This window comes from Microcaecilia unicolor, chromosome 8 (genome assembly GCF_901765095.1).
Source record: "Microcaecilia unicolor chromosome 8, aMicUni1.1, whole genome shotgun sequence".
NCBI classification, from domain to species: Eukaryota; Metazoa; Chordata; class Amphibia; order Gymnophiona; family Siphonopidae; genus Microcaecilia; species Microcaecilia unicolor.
The window spans coordinates 143,572,059-143,595,985 of record NC_044038.1 but is presented as its reverse complement, the minus strand read 5'-3'; the positions used below and the strand labels follow the sequence as shown (position 1 = coordinate 143,595,985).

Genomic DNA, 23,927 nt, shown 5'->3' with positions numbered 1-23,927 from the left:
TCTGGTTAGTCCACTCTCTGGATTTCAGTAAACATACAACGTTATGAAGTGATGAGAAATTAAAAGGGCAGAGTCCACAGATCGCTCAACAGTCACTGGGCAATAGTTATAATTATTAACAGAGAGACATCACAATTGTCGAGACACTTGACTGAGAAACTTTCAGGTTTAGTTTCAAGAGCTGAAAAACACCTCTAGGCTCATTCCACCTCTGCACATGCTAACGTGAGCAAATCGAAAACTACGCTCCTAGATCCGAAGCCGGGGATTTGATCCCAAATCCCGGACTCGCTGGGATCCAGGGACCTCAAAGCGGAGTGGGTTCGAGTCATTCGTCTGCTCTCTTAGTCACAGAACAAGTAGATAAATCCTACTGGAGTCAGGTACAGAGCCCAGGCCCGAAACCCGAAGGAAACCAGAACCCAAAACCTGTCTCCAAAAGAACCCCCCCTCCCATAACAACATCCCAAACTACAGATAATCTCACTGTAACTCCCACAAACAAGCCTCACCATCTCCAAGCCAACAACCGCCACCCTAAGCTCCGCAATCACGACACTTACCCCACTACCCGACGCCATCTTGGAGCTTCAATGAAGGGAGGGAACGGGAAAGACCAGACGTAAAGCAAGAAGTCCTCCCAGAGGTCATAGAGAATCTATAGAGAGAGTCAGAGTAACCATAGAGATGAAGAGTGAGATGAAGATGATCATTGAGTGCGGGCCGGAATAGATGGAACGCGATCAGGGCTGGCTCAGGCTGGGTGGTGGACGGAAGAATGTAATCAGAGCCCTTTTCTCTTAAGATATAGTGAGTCAGTGACTTAAGGATAAGGAAGGGAAGCGCTGACTTGCATCTGCTGAAGATAGTGTGCAGTTGGTTTCCAGGTTATGATTCCGACATAAGTAAAGGTTACTGGGGAAGCAGGAAGCAATGCATGTGCTAGACAATCTAGCTGCAAGGGGTTGGCGATGCGCTGACCTCACTTTGCGTTCCTTAGCTCGTCACCTCCAGGGGCAGGTGAGTTGCTGGACTCTCCATGTTATTCAAATATATACAGAATTGTGCCTAGTGCATATACACGCATCACTGTCAGTTATTGTCACCAGTGATATGCAAAACTGGAACATAATTCTAAGCACCCTTTTTATAGAATTGCCTCATAGGGGATACAGTTTTGGTTCTGCTAATATTGAATGCTTCACAGTGCATTGGTAACCACTTGTGAGTGCTTTTTCACCAAGGTCTTTCCCCCCAGTACGTGGTTGCTTCTTTATGATCCAAGAAGTCTTATTCATAGGGGTCCTGTCATAGGGGCTTGAATAGTTTAGTTTATTAAAATTGATTTACCACTTAGCCAGTAAGATCTCAGTGGTGCACAATTACAAAAATCTACAAGAAAAAGAGAAAGGAACTACAAAATCAAATAGGAAAGAGGAATTAATTGTAAACCACCCACATTTTCATTCCACTATCAAGCAAACTCAATCACTGTGTCAAGAGAGGGGTAATTGTGTTGTTTTTAACATACCCAATAACTTTCAAAAGTTGCCTTCTTTGCCTGTCACCTCCTGACAAAACCTCTGGATTTTCTGTCTCTAATACAAAAACGTTCCTACCTGTAATTGCATACACAATAAACTATACTAGCAGTAAACATACTCAGAATTCACAATGACTTCTCAGGGTCTTTGTGTAGTTTTTTGACATCCTCTCCTTATGCAATCTCTTTTCTTGCATCCTAATGGATATGTCTGTATGCTTGCATTCATTAGCAGTCAAAGCCACAAGAGTTAGCACTGCTTTCTACCTGAGGTTTTAATGTCAGTGGAGGGTAGCAGGCTGTGTGTGTGTGTGTGGCGGGGCGGGGGGGGGGGGGGGGGGGGAGGGTGTTACACATGCTTCCATGCATTTCACAATATTATGAACTACCCTAATAAAGTTGTAAGTTCTCCTTCATACTTTTATTTTGTTTTAACAAAGTTAAGCAGTATATCAAGTTTTTAAGAAATAAACTTTCAGCATACTTATTTAATATTATATTTATTACATTAGTCATTCCTGAATATAGTTGGTATTCTCTGTGCCATATAAACGTTTCTCCTGAGGAAGGGCTAAAGCTTCAGATAATTCCTTTCTAATTGTCTTGGTATGGCAAGGAGGAGAGTAAATAATGCAGTCCAGAGTAGCAGGGACTAGGGGAGGTGAAACTGACTTCAGGTGCCATGTGTATGCTCTAATCACCTAAGGTGACTGCAGACCTTTATTAAAAATTATAATTTGTTCAATCTACAGTTCTTGGTGGAGAACAGATAAAAACATACAGGATATACCAAAATATTAGAAACTACTTATAATAGTGTCACATATTTAAGATCACATAGAGGCATATTTTCAAAGCACTTAGCCTTCCAAAGTTCCATAGAAACCTATGGAACTTTGGAAGGCTAAGTGCTTTGAAAATATGCCTCATAGTATCCAAATTTTCACCAAAAGCACACTTGAATAAAACAATTCTCCAAGACTTTTTAAGTTCTCTGAGTTTCTCATTGACCTTAAAGAGGAGGACAGTGCATTCCAAACGGATTCCACACACTATCTCACAGAATGGGACAAAAGATGCAGAAGCATACTAGACACATAAGCATAACTCTATACCTTGGTTTAACGATGATTTGAAAAATCTAAAAACACAATCCAGGAAACTTGAATGAACATGGAATAAAATAAAAGATGACCACACACTCAATGCATGGAAACAGGTACAAAGAAAATACAAATACGCAATAAGACAAACCAAAAGAACATACTATAAAACTAAAATAGTGCCTGACTACAAAGACACGAAGAAACTATACCAACTTGTGAACACACTATTCCTCCACGACCCTCCAGACCGGTCAAGACGCGTGGGTTATGTCCTCCTACCAGCAGAGGGAGACTGAGAAACACTGAGCTTTTGAATACTGTATATATAACCTGTGCAGTACATCCACTAGCCAGTATTTTCTCAGTCTCAGCAGAGGTAGATGGACAGCCTGTGCAGTCTTCAATAGTCCGATGAGGTAGCTGGATTATACGGTTAGGGGATTTATTCTCTGATTGCCAAATTTAATGTGTTCTGACTATTCCCTGTACGTGGTTTAAAAAAAAAAAAAAAAATTAAGTGCTTCGGGGCCCTAGGTCCGGTGGGGCCCAGTTTTTCCCCCCTGGGGTGTCACACCTGTGTTCAGGTCCCTCCCCCTGTGCTGCTCTCTTTGGAGACTCTGGCAGCTTTGTGCCTCGGCTGCTTTTCTAATATTGTAGCCTTGAGAGCCCCTCACTCCTCAGCTGCCAAAAATTTGGGTGATGTCTCTTTAAGAGCTATCTGAAGCTTTTCCTTCATAGGAACGGACGGCAGGTTCGTTCACTGTTAGTAGCGAGTGAGAGCAGTGCGAGTGCCTGTGCTGGGGAAGCGGTGAGTGAGAGATTTCTTTTGGCGCCGCTTTGCACAGCGTGTTGGGAGCTTCGGGGTCATGGCAGGCAAACTCCTTCGCTGTCACGCGTGCTCGCGCCGAGGAGTAGAAGCTCCGGGGGGTCAGTGCCGGTTGTGCGGCGACCCGAAGCAGGCCTCGCCGATGGCGGCACCCCCGGTATTGAGTGCGGAAGTCCCAGCGAGTGCGGGGGTGTCGGGGGCGGCAGGAGCATCGGCAGGGACGATTTCGGCGAATTTAGTTTTGGCGGGAACGTCCGCCATTTTGGATTCCGCGCGTCCCGCGGAATCAGCTGTTTTTGGCCCTGCTGCTCCCGGATCGGTACAGAAGGGGGTGCCTGAGGGTACAGGAGGCGTTTGTTTTCCTCCGGATTTTGTATGGACCCTCTATCAAGCTTGGAAAGCAGGACCCACACCTTTAGGGGAGGGGCCTAGTGCGGCAGTGCCTAAGAGGCCTCGTTTTGAGTGGGACAAAGAGGAGGGATTCTCTCCTGTAGGATCCGAAGGTGCTTTTAGTGATGTAGGGGACCCTGAGGGATTTGAGGGTTCTCAGGATCCGGAGTTGGTGGTCCCTGGGGAGGACCCCTCCGTAGTGCGGATTTTTCACAGGGAGGAGCTTGCGGAGCTCATTGAGCAGGTCTCTTCTACCCTTAAGTTTGAGCAGCCGGAGGCGTCTTCGGGGGAGGCTAGACAGGTGGACCCCTTGGTTAAGGGGATTCAGCGGCAGGCTAAGTCTTTTCCCATGAATAAGGACATCCGGGATATGGTGTTTCAAGAGTGGCATTCGCCGGATTCTCCCTGTAAAGTGTCTAAAGCAATGTCTAGATTGTATCCGCTCCCACAGGAAGATAGAGATTCCTTTAAGGCACCCACAGTAGATGCGGTGGTGACAGCAGTTACAAAAGCCACGGCTATTCCGGTGGACGGGGGGACTGCTCTCCGGGATCCCCAGGATAGGAGGCTTGAGGCCTTCCTCAAGCGGAGTTTCGATTTGTCGGCCCTGGCCCTGCAGGCCTCGGTTTGTGGGGGGCTGGTTGCGCGGGGCATGTTTCCGCTGGGCCGAGAAGCTGCTTGATGATTCGGTGGAGGTTGGGACCTCCGGGGTACAGGAATTAGCCAAATTGGAAATGGGATCGTCCTTTTTGTCGGATGCGCTTTATGATTTGCTCCGTGCCTCGGCCAAGAATATGGCTATGCTGGTGGGGGCACGTAGGGCACTGTGGTTGCGAGGTTGGGTCGCAGATGCGGCTTCCAAAGCCAAGCTTTGTTCGCTTCCTTTTAAGGGGTCCATGCTTTTTGGTGAGGATTTGGATAAGTTGGTGCGCGGACTCAGTGATGCCAAGGCCCCTCGTCTTCCGGATTTTCGTCCTAAGGCGGCTTCCAGGGGTATTTCCTCCCGAGGTCGGTTTAAGGAGGCTCGCCGGTATAGGCCCGGGAGGACTAGTGGCTCCTTTAGAGGTCGGTTCTTTCAGCGCACTCAGTCCTTTCGGGGCAATCGGCGCGGCGGGCGTGATTTTCCCGCAGGAGGACAGGTGTCGGGGCGTAGTTCGCAATGAAGGTGTGCGGGCCCAGGCTCTGGTTCGGGTAGGGGCTCGGCTGAGTCTGTTTTACCAGGACTGGGTCCAAATCACTGCGGATCAATGGGTTCTCGAGGTGGTGCGAGACGGATACGCTCTGGAGTTCGACGGCTCGCCTCCCGAAAGGTTTCTGGAGTCTCTTTGTCATTCGAGGCTCAAGCGAAAAGCGGTACGGGACACTCTGGCTCGTTTGATCAGTCTGGGGGCGGTGGTCCCTGTTCCCCCCGCTCAGCGTCGCTTGGGCTGCTATTCAATTTATTTTGTGGTCCCAAAGAAGGAGGACGCCTTTCGGCCTATCCTAGATCTGAAGGCGGTCAATGCAGCTCTAAGAGTCCCCTCTTTTCGCATGGAGACATTGAGGTCGGTCATTGTCGCGGTGCAGGAAGGGGAGTTTCTCACGTCTTTGGATTTGACGGAGGCTTATCTGCACATTCCCATTCGGGCCGCTCATCAGCGATTTCTGCGCTTTGCGGTTTTAGGAAAGCATTTTCAGTTTTGTGCTCTGCCTTTCGGATTAGCAACGGCCCCTCGAACATTTTCCAAGATCATGGTTGTAGTGGCGGCGGCCTTGCGGAAGCAGGGTATTCTGGTACACCCGTACCTGGACGATTGGTTGATTCGGGCCAAGTCCCAGTCGGAGAGCGAGGTGTCTACTGCTCGGGTGGTGCAGTTTCTTCAGTCTCTGGGCTGGGTAGTGAACTTCGCCAAGAGTCACCTGGTGCCATCACAGTCGCTGGAATATCTGGGGGTGCTTTTCGACACCAGGAACGGTCGAGTCTTCCTGCCGGGCCCTCGGATTCGCAAGTTGCAGGATCAGATTCGTCTGTTCCTGTCGGAGGCGGCTCCGACGGCCCGGGAGTATCTGCAAGTTCTGGGGTTGATGGCGGCCACCATAGAAGTAGTTCCGTGGGCCCGGGCGCATATGCGGCAGTTGCAGTCAGCTCTTCTCAGTCGGTGGTCACCCCTGTCGCAGGGGTTGGACGTGTGTCTTCAGCTGCCGATAAGCCCACGCCTCAGTCTCCGGTGGTGGCTAAACCCAGGAAATCTGGACAAGGGAATGCCGTTGGAGGCTCCACAGTGGGTGGTCCTCGTCACAGACGCCAGTCTTCAGGGCTGGGGAGCTCATTGTCTCGGTCAGGTAGCTCAAGGTCGTTGGTCTCAGGTAGAAGCTCAGTGGTCCATCAATCGTTTGGAAACTCGGGCCATTCGGCTGGCGCTGCTGGCGTTTCAGAGTCTGCTGGTGCGGAAGGCAGTCCGGGTGTTCTGCGACAACGCCACCGCCGTGGCTTATGTCAACCGTCAGGGGGGCACAAAGAGTCAGGCGGTCGCGGAGGAGGCGGCGCTGTTGTGTCAATGGGCGGAGGTTCATCTTCTAGCGCTCTCCGCGGCACATGTGGCTGGAGTGGACAACGTGGAGGCAGACTACCTAAGCAGGCATTCTCTGGACCCAGGAGAATGGGCGCTTCAGCGGGCAGTGTTCAATCGCATTGTGTCGGTCTGGGGACTTCCCGTGATGGATCTCATGGCAACAGCCCACAATTCTCAGGTTCAGAGGTTTTTCAGTCGGCGGAGGGATCCTCGAACGGAGGGCATAGACGCGCTCCTGATGCCTTGGCCGCAGGAGTTGCTGTATGTGTTTCCGCCATGGCCGTTGGTCGGTCGAGTGATTCAGTGCATTGCTCGGCACCCCGGTCAAGTGATTTTGGTAGCCCCGAATTGGTCGCGTCGGCCGTGGTACGGAGATCTGGTTCGGTTGGCAGTAGCGGATCCTCTGCCGTTGTCAGAGGCAGGGGTGTTGTGTCAGGGACCGATAGTTATGCCGGATCCGGATCGGTTCTCGCTTACGGCCTGGCTCTTGAGAGGCACAGGTTAAGGAAGAAAGGTTTTTCGTCCAGAGTTATCGATACGATGTTGAGTTCGCGTAGGCAGTCCACTTCGTTGGCGTATGTCCGGGTCTGGAGAGTATTTGAGCATTGGTGTGTAGGTAGACAAGTTCTTCCCTTTCAAGCGTCGGTAACAGATGTCTTGGATTTTTTGCAGGATGGTATGGACAGGGGTCTGGCCCTGTCTTCTTTGAAGGTGCAGGTGGCAGCTTTGTCGTGTTTTCGTGGGAAGATCCAGGGGAAGTCGTTAGCTTCTAGTCCGGATGTGGTGCGGTTTTTGAAGGGTGTTAAGTTACTGCGTCCGCCACGGGGGCGGATGGTACCTCCGTGGGATTTGAATCTCGTGCTGGAGGCTTTGGTGAGACCGCCGTTTGAGCCCTTGGTTTCGGATAAGGATCTGTCCCTAAAGACTGTGTTCTTGGTGGCTATTACTTCAGCCCGGCGGGTGTCGGAACTTCAGGCTTTGTCTTGTAGAGAACCCTTTTTGTCCTTTTCCAAGGAGAAGGTTTCGTTGCGCCCGGTGCCGTCCTTTGTGCCCAAGGTGGTGTCAGAGTTTCATGTGAATCAAGTTATTTCCTTGCCAGTTTTGGGTGATTTGGCGGGGGTTGCGGAGCAGCGGCGACTGGCCAAGTTAGATGTGCGAAGAGTCTTGCGCTGTTACATTTCCAGAACTCGGCACTATAGACTGTCGGATCGCTTGTTCGTTCTCCATGGTGGTGCAAGAAAGGGCGTGGCAGCTTCCAAAGCTACTATAGCTAGATGGTTGAAGGAGTCAATTGCGTCGGCATATTTGCTGAAGGGTCGCGTGGTTCCTAAGGAATTTTCGGCTCATTCTACCAGGGGAATGGCGACCTCCTGGGCGGAGAGTAGTATGATTCCGCTGTTAGATATTTGTCGAGCGGCGGTTTGGTCGTCTTTGCATTCGTTTGTTAAACATTACAGGATTGATGTACATGCCAAGGACGAGGCAGGCTTTGGGGCTGCAGTGTTGACCTCTGGCCTTCGTGGATCCCGCCCTTAGGATGTTACTGCTTTGGTACTTCCCATGCGTCTTGACCGGTCTGGAGGGTCGTGGAGGAAGGTGAAATTAGGTCTTACCTGCTAATTTTCTTTCCTCTAGACCCTCCAGACCGGTCAAGGCCCGCCCTGTCTGTACTTTAGGCCAGGAGGTTTGTTTTAGTCTGGTCTTTCTGTTGTTCTATCTTGGCAGCTGTTGAGTGTGATTTCTATGGTTTCAGACTTTTGTTGTTATGAGTCTGGTTAGGTGTGACCGTGTTTGAGAGTCCACCTGTGGAAGCACACACAATAAAAAGGGCACAATGAAAGAGATGAAGAAAGTGTCCAGTTGGCAGTGACCACGTACAGGGTAGTTAGTTGTAGTTGGTGTTTTGGTTTTCTCTGCTTTGTCAGGGTTATACTGGCTAGTGGATGTACTGCACAGGTTATATATACAGTATTCAAAAGCTCAGTGTTTCTCAGTCTCCCTCTGCTGGTAGGAGGACATAACCCACGCGTCTTGACCGGTCTGGAGGGTCTAGAGGAAAGAAAATTAGCAGGTAAGACCTAATTTCACCTTAGACACTACAGCGGTCACTGCAACCAACACAGACATTCCATCCACAGACAAACTCGCTAAATACTTCAATGAAAAAAAGTATAAACCTACGCAAAACGCTACCTCAGGACAATACTGATACAGAAAACTTTGTCAATAGTTTGGATCCAAACCCTGGAGAATACCCAGCTGACTGAACTTGGTCAAACTTCACACTCCTCACCATCGAAACAGTCACCCAGGCGATTAAAAGGTTCTCCAGCACCCACTGCAAACTGGATACCTGCCCCAGCTACCTACTAAAATCCGCCCCCGACCGCTTCATAACAGACTTCACATACCACCTAAACTACATGCTCCAACAAGGTCTTTTCCCTGAGGAATATGGCAACATCCTACTCACCCCAATCCCAAAAGATACCAAGAGAAAAACAACCAAACTCGCCAACTACCACCCAGTTGCATCTTTACCACTAGCAGTCAAATTGATGGAGAGCATGGTGACCAAACAGATTACTGACTACATAGATAAGTTCTTAGTACTACACGAATCACAATCTGAATTTTGCCCCCTCCATAGTACCGAAACTGTGCTCGTCACTCTCCTGGCCAAATTCAAACAGGAAATAGCTACAGGTAAAAGCATACTTCTCCTCCAATTCGATATGTCGAGTGCATTCGACATGGTAAACCACAATATACTACTAAGACTCTTAGACTAGTTCGGGATTGGTGGAATATACTTAGTTGGATCAAGGGTTTTCTAACCACCAGAACATACCAAGTGAAATCAAACTTAAACATATCACCACCTTGGAAAGCAGGCTGTGGAGTGCCTCAAAGATCACCACTATCACCAACACTTTTCAACATAATGATGATCCCACTGGCCAAGTCCTTATCAAAGCAAGGCCTCAACCCGTTCATCTACGCAGACGATGTCACAATGTACATTCCCGTCAGACATGATCTAACAGAAATCACCAACGAAATCAAACTCCATGGACTCATGGGCAAACTCTTTTCAACTGAAACTGAACACTGGAAAAACACACTGCCTCATCCTATCATCTCAACACAGTACATACAAACCCACAACCTTAATCACCCCAGAACACACCCTCCTCCCTATCTCAGACAGTCTGAAAATGCTCAGCGTTACAACCGACAGCAACCTCACACTCAACAGCCAAATGAACTCCACAACAAAGAAAATGTTGCACTCAATGTGGAAACTTACACGCGTAAAACCTTTCTTCCCGAGGGAAATATTTCGTAACCTAATACAATCAATGGTACTAAGCCAGGCAGACTACCGCAACGGAATCTATGCGGGATGCAAAGAACAACTCACAAAGAAACTCCAGACCGCTCAAAACACAGCAACCAGGCTGATATTTGGTAAATCGTGATTTGAAAGTGCCAAACCCCTCCGAGAAAAATTGCACTGGTTTCCAATCAAAGAACGTATTATCTTCAAAATCTGCACCCTGGTCCACAAAATTATCTACAGCCAAGCCCCAGGATACATGGCAGACCTCATAGATCTACCAGTCAGAAACATAACCAGATCATCTCGAACATACCTAAACCTCCACTACCCAAACTGCAAAGGACTTAAATACAAAGCAACCTATGCATCCAGCTTCTTCTATATAAGCACACAACTATGGAATGCATTGCCAAAAGCTGTGAAAACAACCTACGACCACCTAAAGTTCAGGAAATCATTAAAAACCAACCTGTTCAAAAAGGCATACCCCAACGAACCAACATAAATACCTACACTCTGCAACACAGCAAAACCAAAGCTCATAATGGACACTATATAACCTTTCCTCTCCTCAATTCCCATTGTACCTGAAACACATGTACCTTTATTTGACCACAATGTCATCTTGTATTTGTTTCTCTACCGGACTTGGCGAATTCCTTTACGGTACTATGTAAGCCACATTGAGCCTGCAAATAGGTGGGATAATGTGGGATACAAATGTAACAAAATAAATAAATAAAACTTTGATCTACCAATATAAAAGGTAGAGGTTCTATATTCCTCCCAATGAACTAATCAAAGGGAGAGAACATCCAGCAAATTTGAGGAAGCAGATCACAAAGACCTGGATGGTTGATGTAGATGCAATTTGAGGATATCACCATAGGTACACGATTAGTCTGGACTTGAAAAACCAGAAATAAAATTTTGTATTGAATTTTATATTCAGTTGGTAACCAATATAATTGAATAAGAGTAGGAGAAATGTAAAAGAAAACTTTCTGTTATGTAGGATCCTCTGTTATACTCTTTCCATTTTTAGTTGTTTGTACTTCTTTGTGGAAGGTATATGTGTAAAGCATATCTGTAATAGTACAAGTAGAATCTAGACTCACAGAGTTTCAGCAAAGTTGAGAAAGAGCTATAGAAGGGACTTGTTTTTAGAATTTCAGTTCTTTTAATTTTAAATCCGGTCCTCATTGCCCAGGCCAGGCGTACTCACATCTCAAACTGATGTACAAAAATAAATATGAAATAGTACTGGTTAATAACACTTAGTTTATTAAACAGAAAAAGTGCTCTAGAAAAACAATTTGGTGAAGAGTATGGTAGGGGTCTTTGCTATCTGATCATATTTGATTGCTGCAAAATGGACCAGTGCAGTGTGAACTGCCACTATCAGCAGAACCAAACCTGCACCCCTATCAGTTAGAAATATTTAAGCTTTAATTTTTTTAAAATTAAGAATCATAATAATCCTTTCCAGAGGAGAGATCAATTTTTGACGTAGTCGACAGCTTCTCCATAAATTATAAACATGAGTGAAATCTAATTTTTATTTATTTATTCTTTTATCCCACAATTATCCAAAAACAAGTTTTAGTTCAATGTGGCTTACATTCAGTTGTCGGTTGAGTTACATATTAATGGGTCAGTTAAGATCAGTGGATGGCGTAGGTTGGGTTACATAGACATGCATTAGAATCGGTGGAATGGGACAGTAAGGTCAGTAGATGGCGTAGGTTGGGTTACATAGATATGAGACAGTTAGGATTGGTGGAAGGTGTAAGCATTTTGGGCAGTTAGAAGACATTCATATGTCGGTTGCGCAGTGGGAGTCTGTTATAGTTCACCATAGAACTTTCTGAAGAGATGTGTTTTCAGTTCTTTTCTGAAGTGGAGATAGTTGAGGGCTTGCTGTGCTACCACTTGCAGAGCTTCATGCTGACATCACCCTGTTAAACCTGACTTACACCTTAAGCTAGTAGTTCCCAATCCTGGTCCTGGAGGCACCCCAGCCACTCAGGTTTTCAGGATATCCACAATAAATATTTAAGAGAGATTTGTGTGCACTGCCTCTACTGCATGCAAATCTGTCTCATGAATATTCATTGTGGATATCCTGAAAACCTGACTAGCTGGGGTGCCTCCAGGATCAGGTTTGGGAACCACTGCCTTAAGCTGTAGATCCAGCCCTTATTCCTTTATGTAGCTTCCCACTATTCCAGAACCAGTGGGATTGTTGTATCTATCAACCTGCAGGTGGAGGTGGAGATAGAGAATCAAAAACTGAGCTGAGGCATATCTCTCTTTCTGCTCCTCGGTATTTTCTGTCTCCAGCAGGTGGATGGACACACTTTTCAGCCTTTGGTTCTGAGTGATTTTCTCCTGGTCCTGTTGGTCATCTGGTCCCCAGTTGAGCTTTGCGGGTGGCTTGAGTTTGCAGAGTCATATCTGGAAGTCTTCAGATCCCTGTCTGGTGCCTTGTGAATTTACTTCTTCCCTTCACCTCTTGTCTCTTTCCTGTGGACCTCTCCTTTCCAGCACAATAACCTTTAAAAAAAACAAAAAACAAAGGAGAATGAAAGAGGTTTACTGGACAGATGGGATAGGGAATCAGAGTTCATCTGTATCTCAATGACTGGCTCATTCATGTGTCATCCTATTCAGACAACGTGGTGATGACAGACAAAGTTGTTTTACTTCTGCAGTCATTGGGTTGCGTGATCAATTTCAAGAAGGACAGACTAACTCCATTGCAGATGCTGGAGTATCTAGGTATTCTATTTGACACAGCAAGGGAAAGGATCTTTCTCATGGAATGCAGGAGGTCGAAGTTGGTTCAACAGATGTTCTCTTCTCAGCCATTGCAGGTCAAGGGTCTGGGACTACATCCATGTTCTGGGATCAATGACGGCATTGATGGAAGTGGTGCCATTGGCAGGGGCTCATATGCTGCCTTTACAGGAGTCTCTTCTCAGCCAGGTGTCTGCTATCACAGAAGTATGACCTTCATCTTCCTTGGACGCTGGTTGCCAGATGGAATATGCAATGGTGATTGTCACCCAGGAGTTTGACCATCTGAACTCCCTTTCCAGTAACACAATGGGAGGTGGTGACAATGGATGCCAGCAAGTCAGGTTGGGGAGCTCATTACAAGTTCTAGCTGTCACAGGGCACATGGACGGAACAAGAGTCTCAGTAGTCGATATATTGCTTGAAGCTCAGAGCAGTGCGGAATACCTTGCACGACTTTGCTCCTTTTCTGGTGGAGGCCCCAGTCCGAGTTTTCTCCAACAATGTGACAGCGGTGGCTTATATCAACAAGCAAGGGTGGGACTGGCAGCCGGGCGATGAAGGTGCCCCCCTTATGAGCTGGGCGGAGAAATATCTTCACTGCTTGTCAGCAGCTCACATCGCTGGGTCCTTGAATGTGGAGGCAGACTTTCTTAACAGGCACTTCTTCGACCTGGGAGAATGGGAACTATCCAGCCAGGGTTTTCAGCTGATAGTGGACCGATGGGCTTCTGAACTTGATGGTAATGAAACGGAATGCCAAATTTCCCACATTCTTCAGCCATCAGAAAGAACCTAACTCAATGTGGATCAATGCCTTACTGCAGCTCTAGTCAGAGACGCGTGAGCAGTGTCGCTGGCTGCTCGTTGTCGTTGCCAGTGAAGAATGACCGTTTTAAAAGGTATGCAGGAGGAATCAAAATATCTGATTATTTTTTGAAAAAGGAATCGATTTGAATAGCGAATTGGACAGCAGTACTCTGGAAGACCTCCTTGAAAGATCTTATGCTATAGACAGGATTTTTGGTGGCTGTTGCGTCGGCATGTAAGGTTTCGGAGCTTCAGGCTCTCTCTTCCGGAATCCCTTTCTCCTCTTTTCGGAGGCGGGGTCTCCCGGTGCACAGTTCCTTCATTTCTTCTGAAAGTGGTATCAGCATTTCATCACTACCAATCTGTTGCGCTTCCGTCCTTTCGCAGAGAGGATGAAGAGGCTCAGTATTCTTCCTTGAAGCTTCATGATATGTGTAGAGTCCTCATTATATATCTGCAAGTCACGAATGAGTTTCACAAATTGGATAGACTGTGCTTTTTGGTAAACAGATGCTTGGCCCCATGTCTGTCATTCCCACAGTTGCTAGATGGCTGAAAGGGGACTATTGTGTCAACTTATTTGCTTGTAGGGAATCAGGCTCCTCAGGCCTTGCAGGCTCATTTTATTAGGCATACAACGATGTCCTGGGCAGAGACTACCTTACTGTGTCCTACAGATGTTAGCAAGGCAGAGACATGGTTGGCGCTGCATACCTTTGCCAATCACAGGGTGAACGTTGGCGTGCTCGCAAGCCAGTTTTGGGGCTCTGGTCCTCAGTGCAGCAGCGCCAGGTTCCCACTCACTCTAGGGATTGTTTTTATACATCCCACAGTTCTGGAATAGTGGGAAGCTACATAATGAAAGGAGACACTAGGAGGCGTATTTTCAAAGCACTTAGACTTACAAAGTTCCATATTAACCTATGGAACTTTGTAAGTCTAAGTGCTTTGAAAATATGCCTCTAGGTCTTGTAACTTTCTTTCCATTAGTTCTTCCCACTATAACAGAGACCCGCCTGAGGTTTCTGTGATGTTTAGTCAGTGCAAAGAAATGGGCCATAATGACTGTCACCTTGCATGTTGCGTCTTGCATATCTCGTCCAGGGATGAGAGAGGTCCACACGTTTGCTTGTCTAGTTAGTGCTTGGTTAGTGAGTTGTTTACAGTTGTTCTGAGTTTCACCTTGCTGCTTGTCTACGTAAATACTGAGGAGCTGGACTGGATGCCAAGAGAAATATGTCTCAGCTCAGTTTTCAGTTCTCTGTCTCCACACCTGCTGGTTGATGGACACAACTATCTTACATATTCTGGAATAGTGGGAAGGACTAATGAAAAGAAAATTATCAGGCAATACCTAATTTCTTCTTTTCCTCATAATCCATGCAAAGCTGATTTTGTTTTCTGATTTCTTGATATTTGCAGGTTATAGAAAAGATTACAGGGCCTCTAGGACTGAAGGCTCATTCAAGCACAAATGAAGAGAAGCATAATTTTGTTCTCAAAACTCCAAAGGTATATTAAAGCATCTTCTCTAACAAATATATGATTATCTCAGTGTCTGGGGGGTTCTTTGTTTTTGTTTTTTTACATTGTTTTCTATGTTTCATTTTATAAACTTAGCCTTATTAGTTTGTTTTTATAAATAATTTTTCCATTATAGAAGGTGTCTTGCTTGATTGAGCTTATTTGTTTATATTATAGCTATTGAATGTTGCTATTATTTGCAATTGTTGAAGTGGATCATTATTATTATACTTTGGAAAAGCTCAATAAATATTGCTTTAAAGATAATTTTTCCATTATGTTAACCAAGTGTAACACTTATGCAACCGTACACTTTAACTATGGCCCTCATTTTATAAGCCCTGTTCACATTTGATACTTACATAAACCAGCACTTTTAAGTTCCCATTTTACAAAGCTGGTATACGAATGTATCAAACCCAAGTGTGTGCAATTGCAAGGGGGTGTGTTTTAGGCAGGACAAGAGTATGGCAAGTTCATAGGTTTCTTCTCCATTTCAAAAGGGGACTGTGGCAAAACAGTGGGTTTCAATGCCTGTGAAGTGCATTTCCCTTGTTTGGCCAGCTTTTTGTAAAACTGTTACATAAGTGACCATTTTTTCCCGCCTTAGCTGTGAGATAATCTTTAGTCTCAGATAGGGAGAGGAGAGAGAAAAATCTGTTCAGTGAGGCACTGTGAGCAGCTATATTTTATAACTTGTAAGCAGCTATATTTTCTGAACTTCCCAGGTATTAGGTAGTAAATGTTTAGAAACATAGAAACATGATGGCAGATAAGGGCCAAGTGACCCATCCAGTCTGCTCATCCTCGGTAACCACTAACTCTTCCTTTCCTAAAGGATCCCACATGCCTGTCCCATTCTTTCTTAAATTCTGACAGTCCTCGTCTCTACAGCCTCCACCGGGAGGCAATTCTATTTATTTATTTGTTACATTTGTATCCCACATTATCCCACCTCTTTGCAGGCTCAATGTGGCTTACAATTTGTCATGGATACTGAAATAAGAGAGTATACATTTGGTTTTACAGAGTGTTTCGGGTTACATGAAGATGAAATACATGATAGTGTAAGAGCAAAAGGCATTATAAGATGTACAGTTACATGTGTTGATCATTGTGATATATCTTGTCAAAGAGATAAGTTTTTAGTGATTTACGGAAGTTGGTCAATTCATAGGCCGTTTTCAGGTGACGTGGCAACGCGTTCCAGAACTGCGTACTCATGTAGGAGAAGGTAGATGAGTGCATTTGTTTGTATTTCAGGCCTTTGCACTTAGGAGGATGAAGATTGAGGAATGTGCGGGAAGATTTCTTTGCGTTCCTGGGTGGTAGGTCTATTAGGTCCGACATGTAAGCTGGGGCGTCACCATGAATGATTTTATGGACTAGGGTGCAAAGCTTGAATGTGATCCGTTCTTTAAGTGGGAGCCAGTTTTTCACGAAGAGGTTTCGCGCTTTTGTATTTTGGTTTGCCGAATATTAGTCTGGCTGCCGTGTTCTGGGCAGTCTGGAGTTTTTTAAGTATTTGTTCTTTGCAACCAGCGTAAAGTGAATTACAGTAGTCCAGATGACTGAGTACTAGTGATTGTACCAGATTGCGGAAGACAGTTTTTGGAAAGTATGGTTTGATTCTTTTTAATTTCCACATTGAGTGAAACATCTTTTTAGTTATGTTTTTCGCATGGTTCTCAAGTGTCAGGTGTCGATCAATAGTGACTCCAAGAATTTTTAGGGTGTCCGAGACTGGTAGATTTAGTTTAGGTGTGTTGATGGTGGTAAATTTGTTCTTATTGTATTGTGAGGTGAGTACTGGGCATTGGGTTTTTTCTGCATTGAGTTTCAACTGAAATGCATCTGCCCTGGAATTCATGATATGTAGGCTTTGCTTGATTTCGTTGGAGATTTCATTTAGATCTTGTTTGAATGGGATGAAGATCGTTACGTCGTCAGCGTATATGAATGGATTTAAGTTCTGATTCGATAATAGTTTGGCTAAGGGTATCATCATTAGGTTAAAAATGGTCGGTGAGAGGGGGAATCCATGTGGAACTCCACATACAGGCGTCCATGTGGCTGAAGTGGTCAAATTTGAAGTTACTTGGTATGAGCGTATGGTTAGGAACCCCTTAAATCACTTGAGGACTTTACCTCCAATTCCGAAGTATTCAAGGATGTGTAATAAGATTCCATGGTCAACCATGTCGAATGCGCTCGACATGTCGAATTGTAACAGTAGTATGTTGTTTCCGTTTGCTATCAGTTGTTTGAACTTGGTCTTGAGCGTAACTAGTACGGTTTCAGTACTGTGTTTAGAGCGAAATCCTGACTGGGAGTCGTGTAATATTGAGAATTTGTTTAGATATTCAGTGAGTTGTTTGGTCACCATACCTTCTGTTATTTTAGTGATTAAGGGAATGGAAGCTATTGGTCTGTAGTTCGTTAATTCACTGGCATTTTTCTTTGCATCCTTGGGTATGGGGGTAAGTAAGATGTTACCTTTCTCCCTTGGGAAGAGTCCATTTTGTAACATGAAGTTCACGTGGTTTGTTAGGTCCTTTATGAATTGTTGTGGGGCCAACTTCATGAGGCTGTTTGGGCAAATATCTAATTTGCAGTGAGATTTAGCGAATTTTTTAAGTGTTTGTGAGATAAGATCTTCCGGTAGTATAGTGAATTCTACACATCCACCACCCTTTTGGTGAAAGAGTATTTTCTTAGATTCCTCCTAAGTCTGTGTCCTCTTAACTTTATCTTATGACCCCTCATTCCAGAGTTTTCCTTCATTTGAAAAAGGCTCGCCTCCTGTATATTGATGCCTCTGAGGTATTTAAACATCTCTATCATATCTCATCTCTCTCGCCTCTCTTCAGTGTTTACATGTTGAGGTTCCTAAGCCTGGCCCTATATGTTTTACGGCAGAGACCGCTTACTAATTTTGTATCCGCCCTCTGGACCGACTCCGTCCTGTTTATATCTTTCCATGGGTGTGATCTCCAGAATTGCATGCAATACTCTAAATGGGGCCTCACCAAAGACTTATACAAGAGCACGATCACCTCTTTTTTCCTGCTGGTCATCCCTCTCCTTATCCACCCAAGCATCTTTTTGGTTTTGGCTGTTGCCTTTTCTACCTGTTTGGCCGCCTTAAGGTCATCAGACTTGGAGGGGCATAATTGAACGGGGCACCCAAGTTTTCCTGAGGACGTCCTCGCAAGATGTCCCCGTGAAGGGGTGGGGAAACCTATATTATCGAAACAAGATGGGCGTCCACCTTTCGTTTCGATAATGCAGTCGGGTACGCCCAAATCTCAACATTTAGGTCGACCTTAGAGATGGTCGCCCCAATTTTTGGCAATAATGGAAACCAAGGACGCCCATCTCAGAAACGACCAAATCCAAGCCATTTGATCGTGGGAGGTGCCAGCATTCGTAGTGCACTGGTCCCCCTCACATGCCAGGTCACCAGCCGGACACCCTAGGAGGCACTGCAGTGGACTTCAGAAAAAGCTCCCAGGTGCATAGCTCCCTTACCTTGTGTGCTGTGCCCCCCAAAACCCACTCCCCACAACTGTACACCACTACCATAGCCCTTAGGGATGAAGGGGGCACCTAGATGTGGGTATAAGTGGGTTTGTGGTGGGTTTTGGAGGGCTCACATTTACCACCACAAGTGTAACGGGGGGGGGGGGGGGGGGCTGGGTCCACCTGCCTAAAATGCACTGCACACTGCTGTCATGGAGCTGGGTATGATATTTGAGGCTGGCATAGAGGCTGGAAAAATTATTTTACATTTTTTTTAAGGGTGGGAGGGGGTTAGTGACCACTGGGAGAGTAAGGGGAGGTCATCTGGTCAGTTCGGGCACCTTTTTGAGGCTTGGTCGTAAGAAAAAATGGACCAAGTAAAGTCGGCCAAGTGCTCGTCAGGGACGCCCTTCTTTTTTCCATTATCAGTCGACGCCCATGTGTTAGGCATGCCCCAGTCCCGCCTTCACTACACTTACAACACGCCCCTGTGAACTTTGGTCGTCCCCGCGACGGAAAGCAGTTGAGAATGCCCAAAATCGGCTTTCGATTATGCCGATTTGTGCGACCCTAGGAGAAGGACGCCCATCTTGTGATTTGTGTCGAAAGATGGGCGCCCTTCTCTTTCGAAAATAAGCCTGATAGTCACCCCCAAATCCCGCTCTTCTTTCGTACAAAGAAGCACTTCACCCCCTATAATATACCGTTCCCTTGGATTATTGTACCCGAAGTGCATGACCCTACATTTCTTAGCATTAAATCGTAGTTGCCAATTATCGGACCATTCTTCAAGCTTCACTAGATCCTTCTTCATACCATCCATACCCTCCAGGATGTCCACCCTATTACAGAGTTTGGTATCATCCGCAGAGAGACAAATCTTACCAGACAGTTCTTCAGCAATATTACTCATGAAGATGTTAAAAAGAGCCAGCCGAAGGACCCGAACCCTGCGGTATATCACAGATAACAGCTTTTCCTCAGACCAAGCTCCATTTACCACTACCCTTTATCTCCTTCCACAATCAATTTTTAACCCAGTCAGTCATCATTTTAGGTCCCATACCGAGGGCATTCATTTTATCAGTCGCCTGTGCGGGACTGTGTCGAATGCTTTGCTAAAATCCAAATACACCACATCTAGCGCCCTTCCCACGTCCAACTGTTTGGTCACCCAGTCAAAGAAGTCAATCAGATTCGTTTCACGTGACTTGCCTCTAGTGAAGCCATGCTGCCTCGGGTCCTGTAGTCCATTCGATTCAAGAAACTTCACAGTCCTCCGCTTTAGCAGCGTTTCCATTAGTTTACTCACCACTGAGGTCAGACTGACAGGTCTGTAATTCCCAACCTCCTCCTTACTTCCGCTTGTATGCAGAGGGACCATATTCACCCTTCCCCAGTCCTCCGGGACCACTCCAGACTCTATGGAAGCATTGAAGAGGTCAGACAGCGGTGCTGCCAGAACATCTCCGAGTTCCCTGAGTACCCTTGGATATATCCCATCAGGCCCCATCGCTTTATCTACTTTTAGTTTAGCCAGCTCCTCCCGAAGAGTCTTCTGAAAATCGGTCCCAGTCTAACATCCATCCATCCCTATTAGCATCTGTTTTCTGCGTTCCTACCCCCGGCCTTTCGTCTGTGAACACAGAACAGAAATAATTGTTAAGCAGTTCAGCTTTATCCTTATCAGCTTCTATATATTCCTCCCCCTCAGCTTTGAGTCTCACAATGCTATTACGGCACTTCCTCCTGTCATTTATATATCTGAAAAATATCTTGTCCCCTAATTTAATCCCTTTTAGTATCTGCTATCCTTTCTTCCATTTGCCTCTTCACATTCCTGACATCTTTTCCAACTTCTCTTAGTTTTTCTAGGTATTTTTGCCTGTCCTTTTTCTGAGTCTTCTTGTAACGTATGAAGGCTAACCTCCTTTCCCTTACCTTTTCAGCTATTACGTTCAAGAGCCAGAGCAGCCTTCTTTTCCTCTTACTTTTGTGTAGTTTTCTAACATAAAGGTTTGTTGCCTTTAAAATAGCTCCTTTCAGTTTCGCCCACTGCTGTTCTACTTCCTTCAACTGTTCCCATCCAGCTAACTCTTTCCTGAGAAATTCCCCCATCTCAGCAAAGTTAGTTCTTTTGAAATTTAGGACCCTCAGTCTTGAATAAGCCCTCTCCTCCTCTGTCTTAATATTGAACCACACCATTTGGTGTTCACTAGATTCCGGATGATCTCCCACTGTAACATCAGAAACATTTTCCCCGTTTGTGAGTAGGCACAAAAGGCAGAAACTTTGTAACATGTGGGGTAATAAGATGTGAAAGGGAATAGACTCAGAAGTCATCTAAGGAAATATCTATATATATAAAACTCACCCTCAACGTTCTATTTTGACTGACGTCACTGAAGCCAGGTTCGTAAGTTCGAAGCTCTGAAGCCACGAAAATCACAGTCTCTGGGCCCCGCCCTCGTGTCAAACGTTATGACGTTGAGGGCGGAGCACATTCTCACCTCCAACGTTCTACTGCACTGTAGCTCTGCTCCGCCCTCACGTCAAAACGCGATGACGTCGAGGGCGGGGCAGGCGTTACTCTATGGGTTCGTACTGCAGGGGAATTGACATCACGCTAAAATCTTCTGTTTCTGTTTCGGCAGGTCAGTGGGATGGGGGGACCTTCGGAGAGGGGGAGCGCCGGCAGCAACGACATCGGTGGGGGTGGAAAGGGGTGCACTGGTAACAGAGACATCGGGGGGAAGGGAACGGTGACGGACGCTGGGGGGCGTGGCAAAACGGCCAGGGTGAGAGGACATTCGCAGGGAGGCTGCAGGGGGCAGGGACACAATATAATCGCTGCCTGGCTGCACGGGGGGGGGGGGGGGCCCAGGAGATACACCAAAATCGCAGGGTGGCTGCGGGGGGGCAGGGGAGATAGGATAATCACTGGGTGGCTGGAGGTGGGGCAGGGAATATAGAAGACTCACTGGGTGCCTGAAGGGGGCGCAGGGGACACAGGAAACTCGCTGCGTGGCTGCAGGGGGCCAAGGGACAGAGGAGACTCGCAGGTTGGCTGGAGGGGGGGCAAGGGAGAGAACACCATCGGTGGGTGGCTGCAGGGGGGCAAGGGAAAAAGTATCATCGCTGGGTGGCTGGAGGGGGGAGCAGGGGAGAGAGGAGAATCGCACGGTGGCTGCAGGGGGGCCAGAGGAGAGACACTCGCACATTCACTCTCACTGTCTCACACACAGTCAATCTCACACATACTCTCTCAAACATACACACTACAAGGAAAACCTTGCTAGCGCCCGTTTCGTTTGTGCCAGAAACGGGCCTTTTTTTTACTAGTTTGTTTATAAAAAGAGTAGTGGATGTGTGGAACAGCCTCTCAGTGGAGATGGTGGAGACTCATACAGTGAGGAAAGGATTATAGAGCTGAGCAGTTTGCATGAATGGGCAAACTGGATAAGCCATATGGTCTTTATCTGCCATCATTTTCTCTGTTTCTGTGATAGAAAAAGAATTCTACCCAAATAACTGGTTCCGTATACTTCATAGATGTAAAATTATTTAGCATAAATTAGTTTTACATATGTTAATAACACAGGTTATTAATGTCTCTGGATTTGGCTCATAAATTTAATCTGCTTTTGGGACACTGCTCGAGTAAATGCATTGTCTCCGGCAGAAGGGAGGTCAGAGAGCCATTGTTGCTGTGTAAAGTGACAGTGGTCAGCAGTAGCAGACAGAGTGAAGCATTCTGTTAATAACACAGGTTTTTTGGATTCATATTCCTAAAGCAAGCAAACGTTTGTGGCCAAACATGTATTAGATTGGCATATATAAACCTGCAGTATTGACAGCTGTGAACATAAAATTACTTGGTGTTTGTGGTGCCATTCTCTGGGGAGTATTTTTCCATGTTTTGGTCTGCTGAACAAACTCTTCTGGGTCTGAAAAGTAAACAAGCTGACAGGAAGCCCTTGTGATAAATGCCACAGCAAGCTGTGCTGTTAAATGCCTTTTCCTTGTCACCTGCAGCAGATGAATCCAGGAACTGGTGGTTAAGTCCGTCTACCAGCAGATGGAGATAGAGATAAACAAAACTGAAGGCAGTGATGCCAGACAGCCATCCCCTTTCTCAGTTAGAATGTCTCTTATCTCCAGCAGGTGGTGGATGGCTTTTCTCCAGCTCCTGGATCCAAGGTTGCTGAGGGTGCTCCTGAGCCTGTGGCCAGTTTGAGCCGGGGGGGTGGCGGACTGAAGGTGTCCCCTTTGGCAGCATACCCAGGTTCTGGGTCCCTGCAGCACCTCAAATTCCCTCTGAACAGGCTTTTGCTGTTGTTTTCCTTCCCTATTTGTTTCTGCCTCCTCACTAAAAAAAAAAGAGAACCATAAGATTTATTTAAAAAAAACAAAAAGAAACAGAGGAGAGTTGTGTTTTTTGTGAGAGCAGGGCTGTGTTCCTGCCTGTGTTTCCTGCTTGTCTGAGGCCTGCTTTTCCCGGCTGTGGGTAAGTGCTGCAGGGTTTTTGTGTACGGGGACAGATGGCAGTTGAGGCTGTTAAGAGATGTTTCTGATGCGGGAAACGACGATCGGCAGCGGGTCTTTGCAGCGCTGGGTGCGCTGACTTGGCGGGACTCGAGGGAGCAGTGCCCCCCCCCCCAAGAGCGTGCTTTCCCGCCCGGAGCCTGGCGATTTGTGCGCCATTTTGCAAACCGCCACAGAGGTGTCTCCAGTAGTGGCACCTAACCTTTAGACCTTTCAGGAAATCTAGACTGCCCCAATTTGACTGACTGTACATTTGTCCTTTAGATTGTAAGCTGCTTGAGCAGGGACTGTCCTTCTATGTTAAATTGTACAGCGCTGTATAACCCTAGTAGCGCTTTAGAAATGTCAAGTAGTAGTAGCGGTTTTGGTCAAAGTTTCTTCTCCGTTGTTAGGGGAGTCTGGGGGACCGTCAGGCCTACTGGCTGTGACTCTGGGGCCATGGCTCCTCCGCTTCGGGGGAGGGGTTTTCGCCCAAATTTATTTTGGCCTCCATTATTTGCTGAAGAGGACCTTTCCCCCCCCCCCCCCCCCACGCTGCTGCTGCAGCTTCTGGCATTGAACCTCTTAGGGGGTCTGGGGGTAGCCAGGAGTTATTGGTCTTTTCCCCAGAGGATTTCTCCTCCCTTAAAAAGTGTAGAGTTTCTTTGGGGTCTGAGGAGGGGTCCGTAGTACAATTGCTTGCAGCCCCCTCGTTGGTGGCTGTTTCTGAGCAGACGGGGCTAGAGGAGGTGGAGGACGGTGTCCTTACTGACCAGGCAGAGGACTCTTCGGCTGTGAGGATTTCCCATAACGGCCAAGCTCATGGCTTTGGCTGTCTGCTCTCGACGTCTTCTGTGGCTCCGTCATTGGGCCACAGATATGGTCTCTAAGCAGCGGCTTATTAAATTGCCTTTCCGGGGGAAATTGCTTTTTGGGGAGAACCTAAAAAAGATTGTTAAAGATTTGGGGAATTCCAAATCTCAGCGTC

General features: G+C 46.5%; 2 protein-coding genes across 5 annotated transcripts in view; one reads left to right on the top strand and one right to left on the bottom strand.

Moving 5' to 3' along the window:
* The window catches only part of ZMAT2 (zinc finger matrin-type 2), a 52,634-nt gene extending 52,002 nt beyond the window's left edge, over window positions 1-632 (bottom strand). The window contains exon 1 of one of the 2 annotated variants that reach the window (XM_030212685.1): window positions 564-632. In XM_030212685.1, the coding sequence (XP_030068545.1) occupies window positions 564-581 (18 nt within the window). In that variant the 5' untranslated portion in view covers window positions 582-632. The other variant, XM_030212686.1, reaches the window with a different exon arrangement.
* A 62-nt stretch (window positions 633-694) lies between these two features.
* LOC115476275 (histidine--tRNA ligase, cytoplasmic-like) overlaps window positions 695-23,927 on the top strand; it is a 95,867-nt gene continuing 72,634 nt past the window's right edge. For 2 of the 3 annotated variants that reach the window (XM_030212562.1, XM_030212561.1), the window contains exons 1-2: window positions 695-1,020; window positions 14,792-14,881. In XM_030212562.1, coding sequence (XP_030068422.1) covers window positions 934-1,020; window positions 14,792-14,881 — 177 coding nt within the window. In that variant the 5' untranslated portion in view covers window positions 695-933. The remainder of the gene's footprint in view (window positions 1,021-14,791; window positions 14,882-23,927) is intronic. The other variant, XM_030212563.1, reaches the window with a different exon arrangement.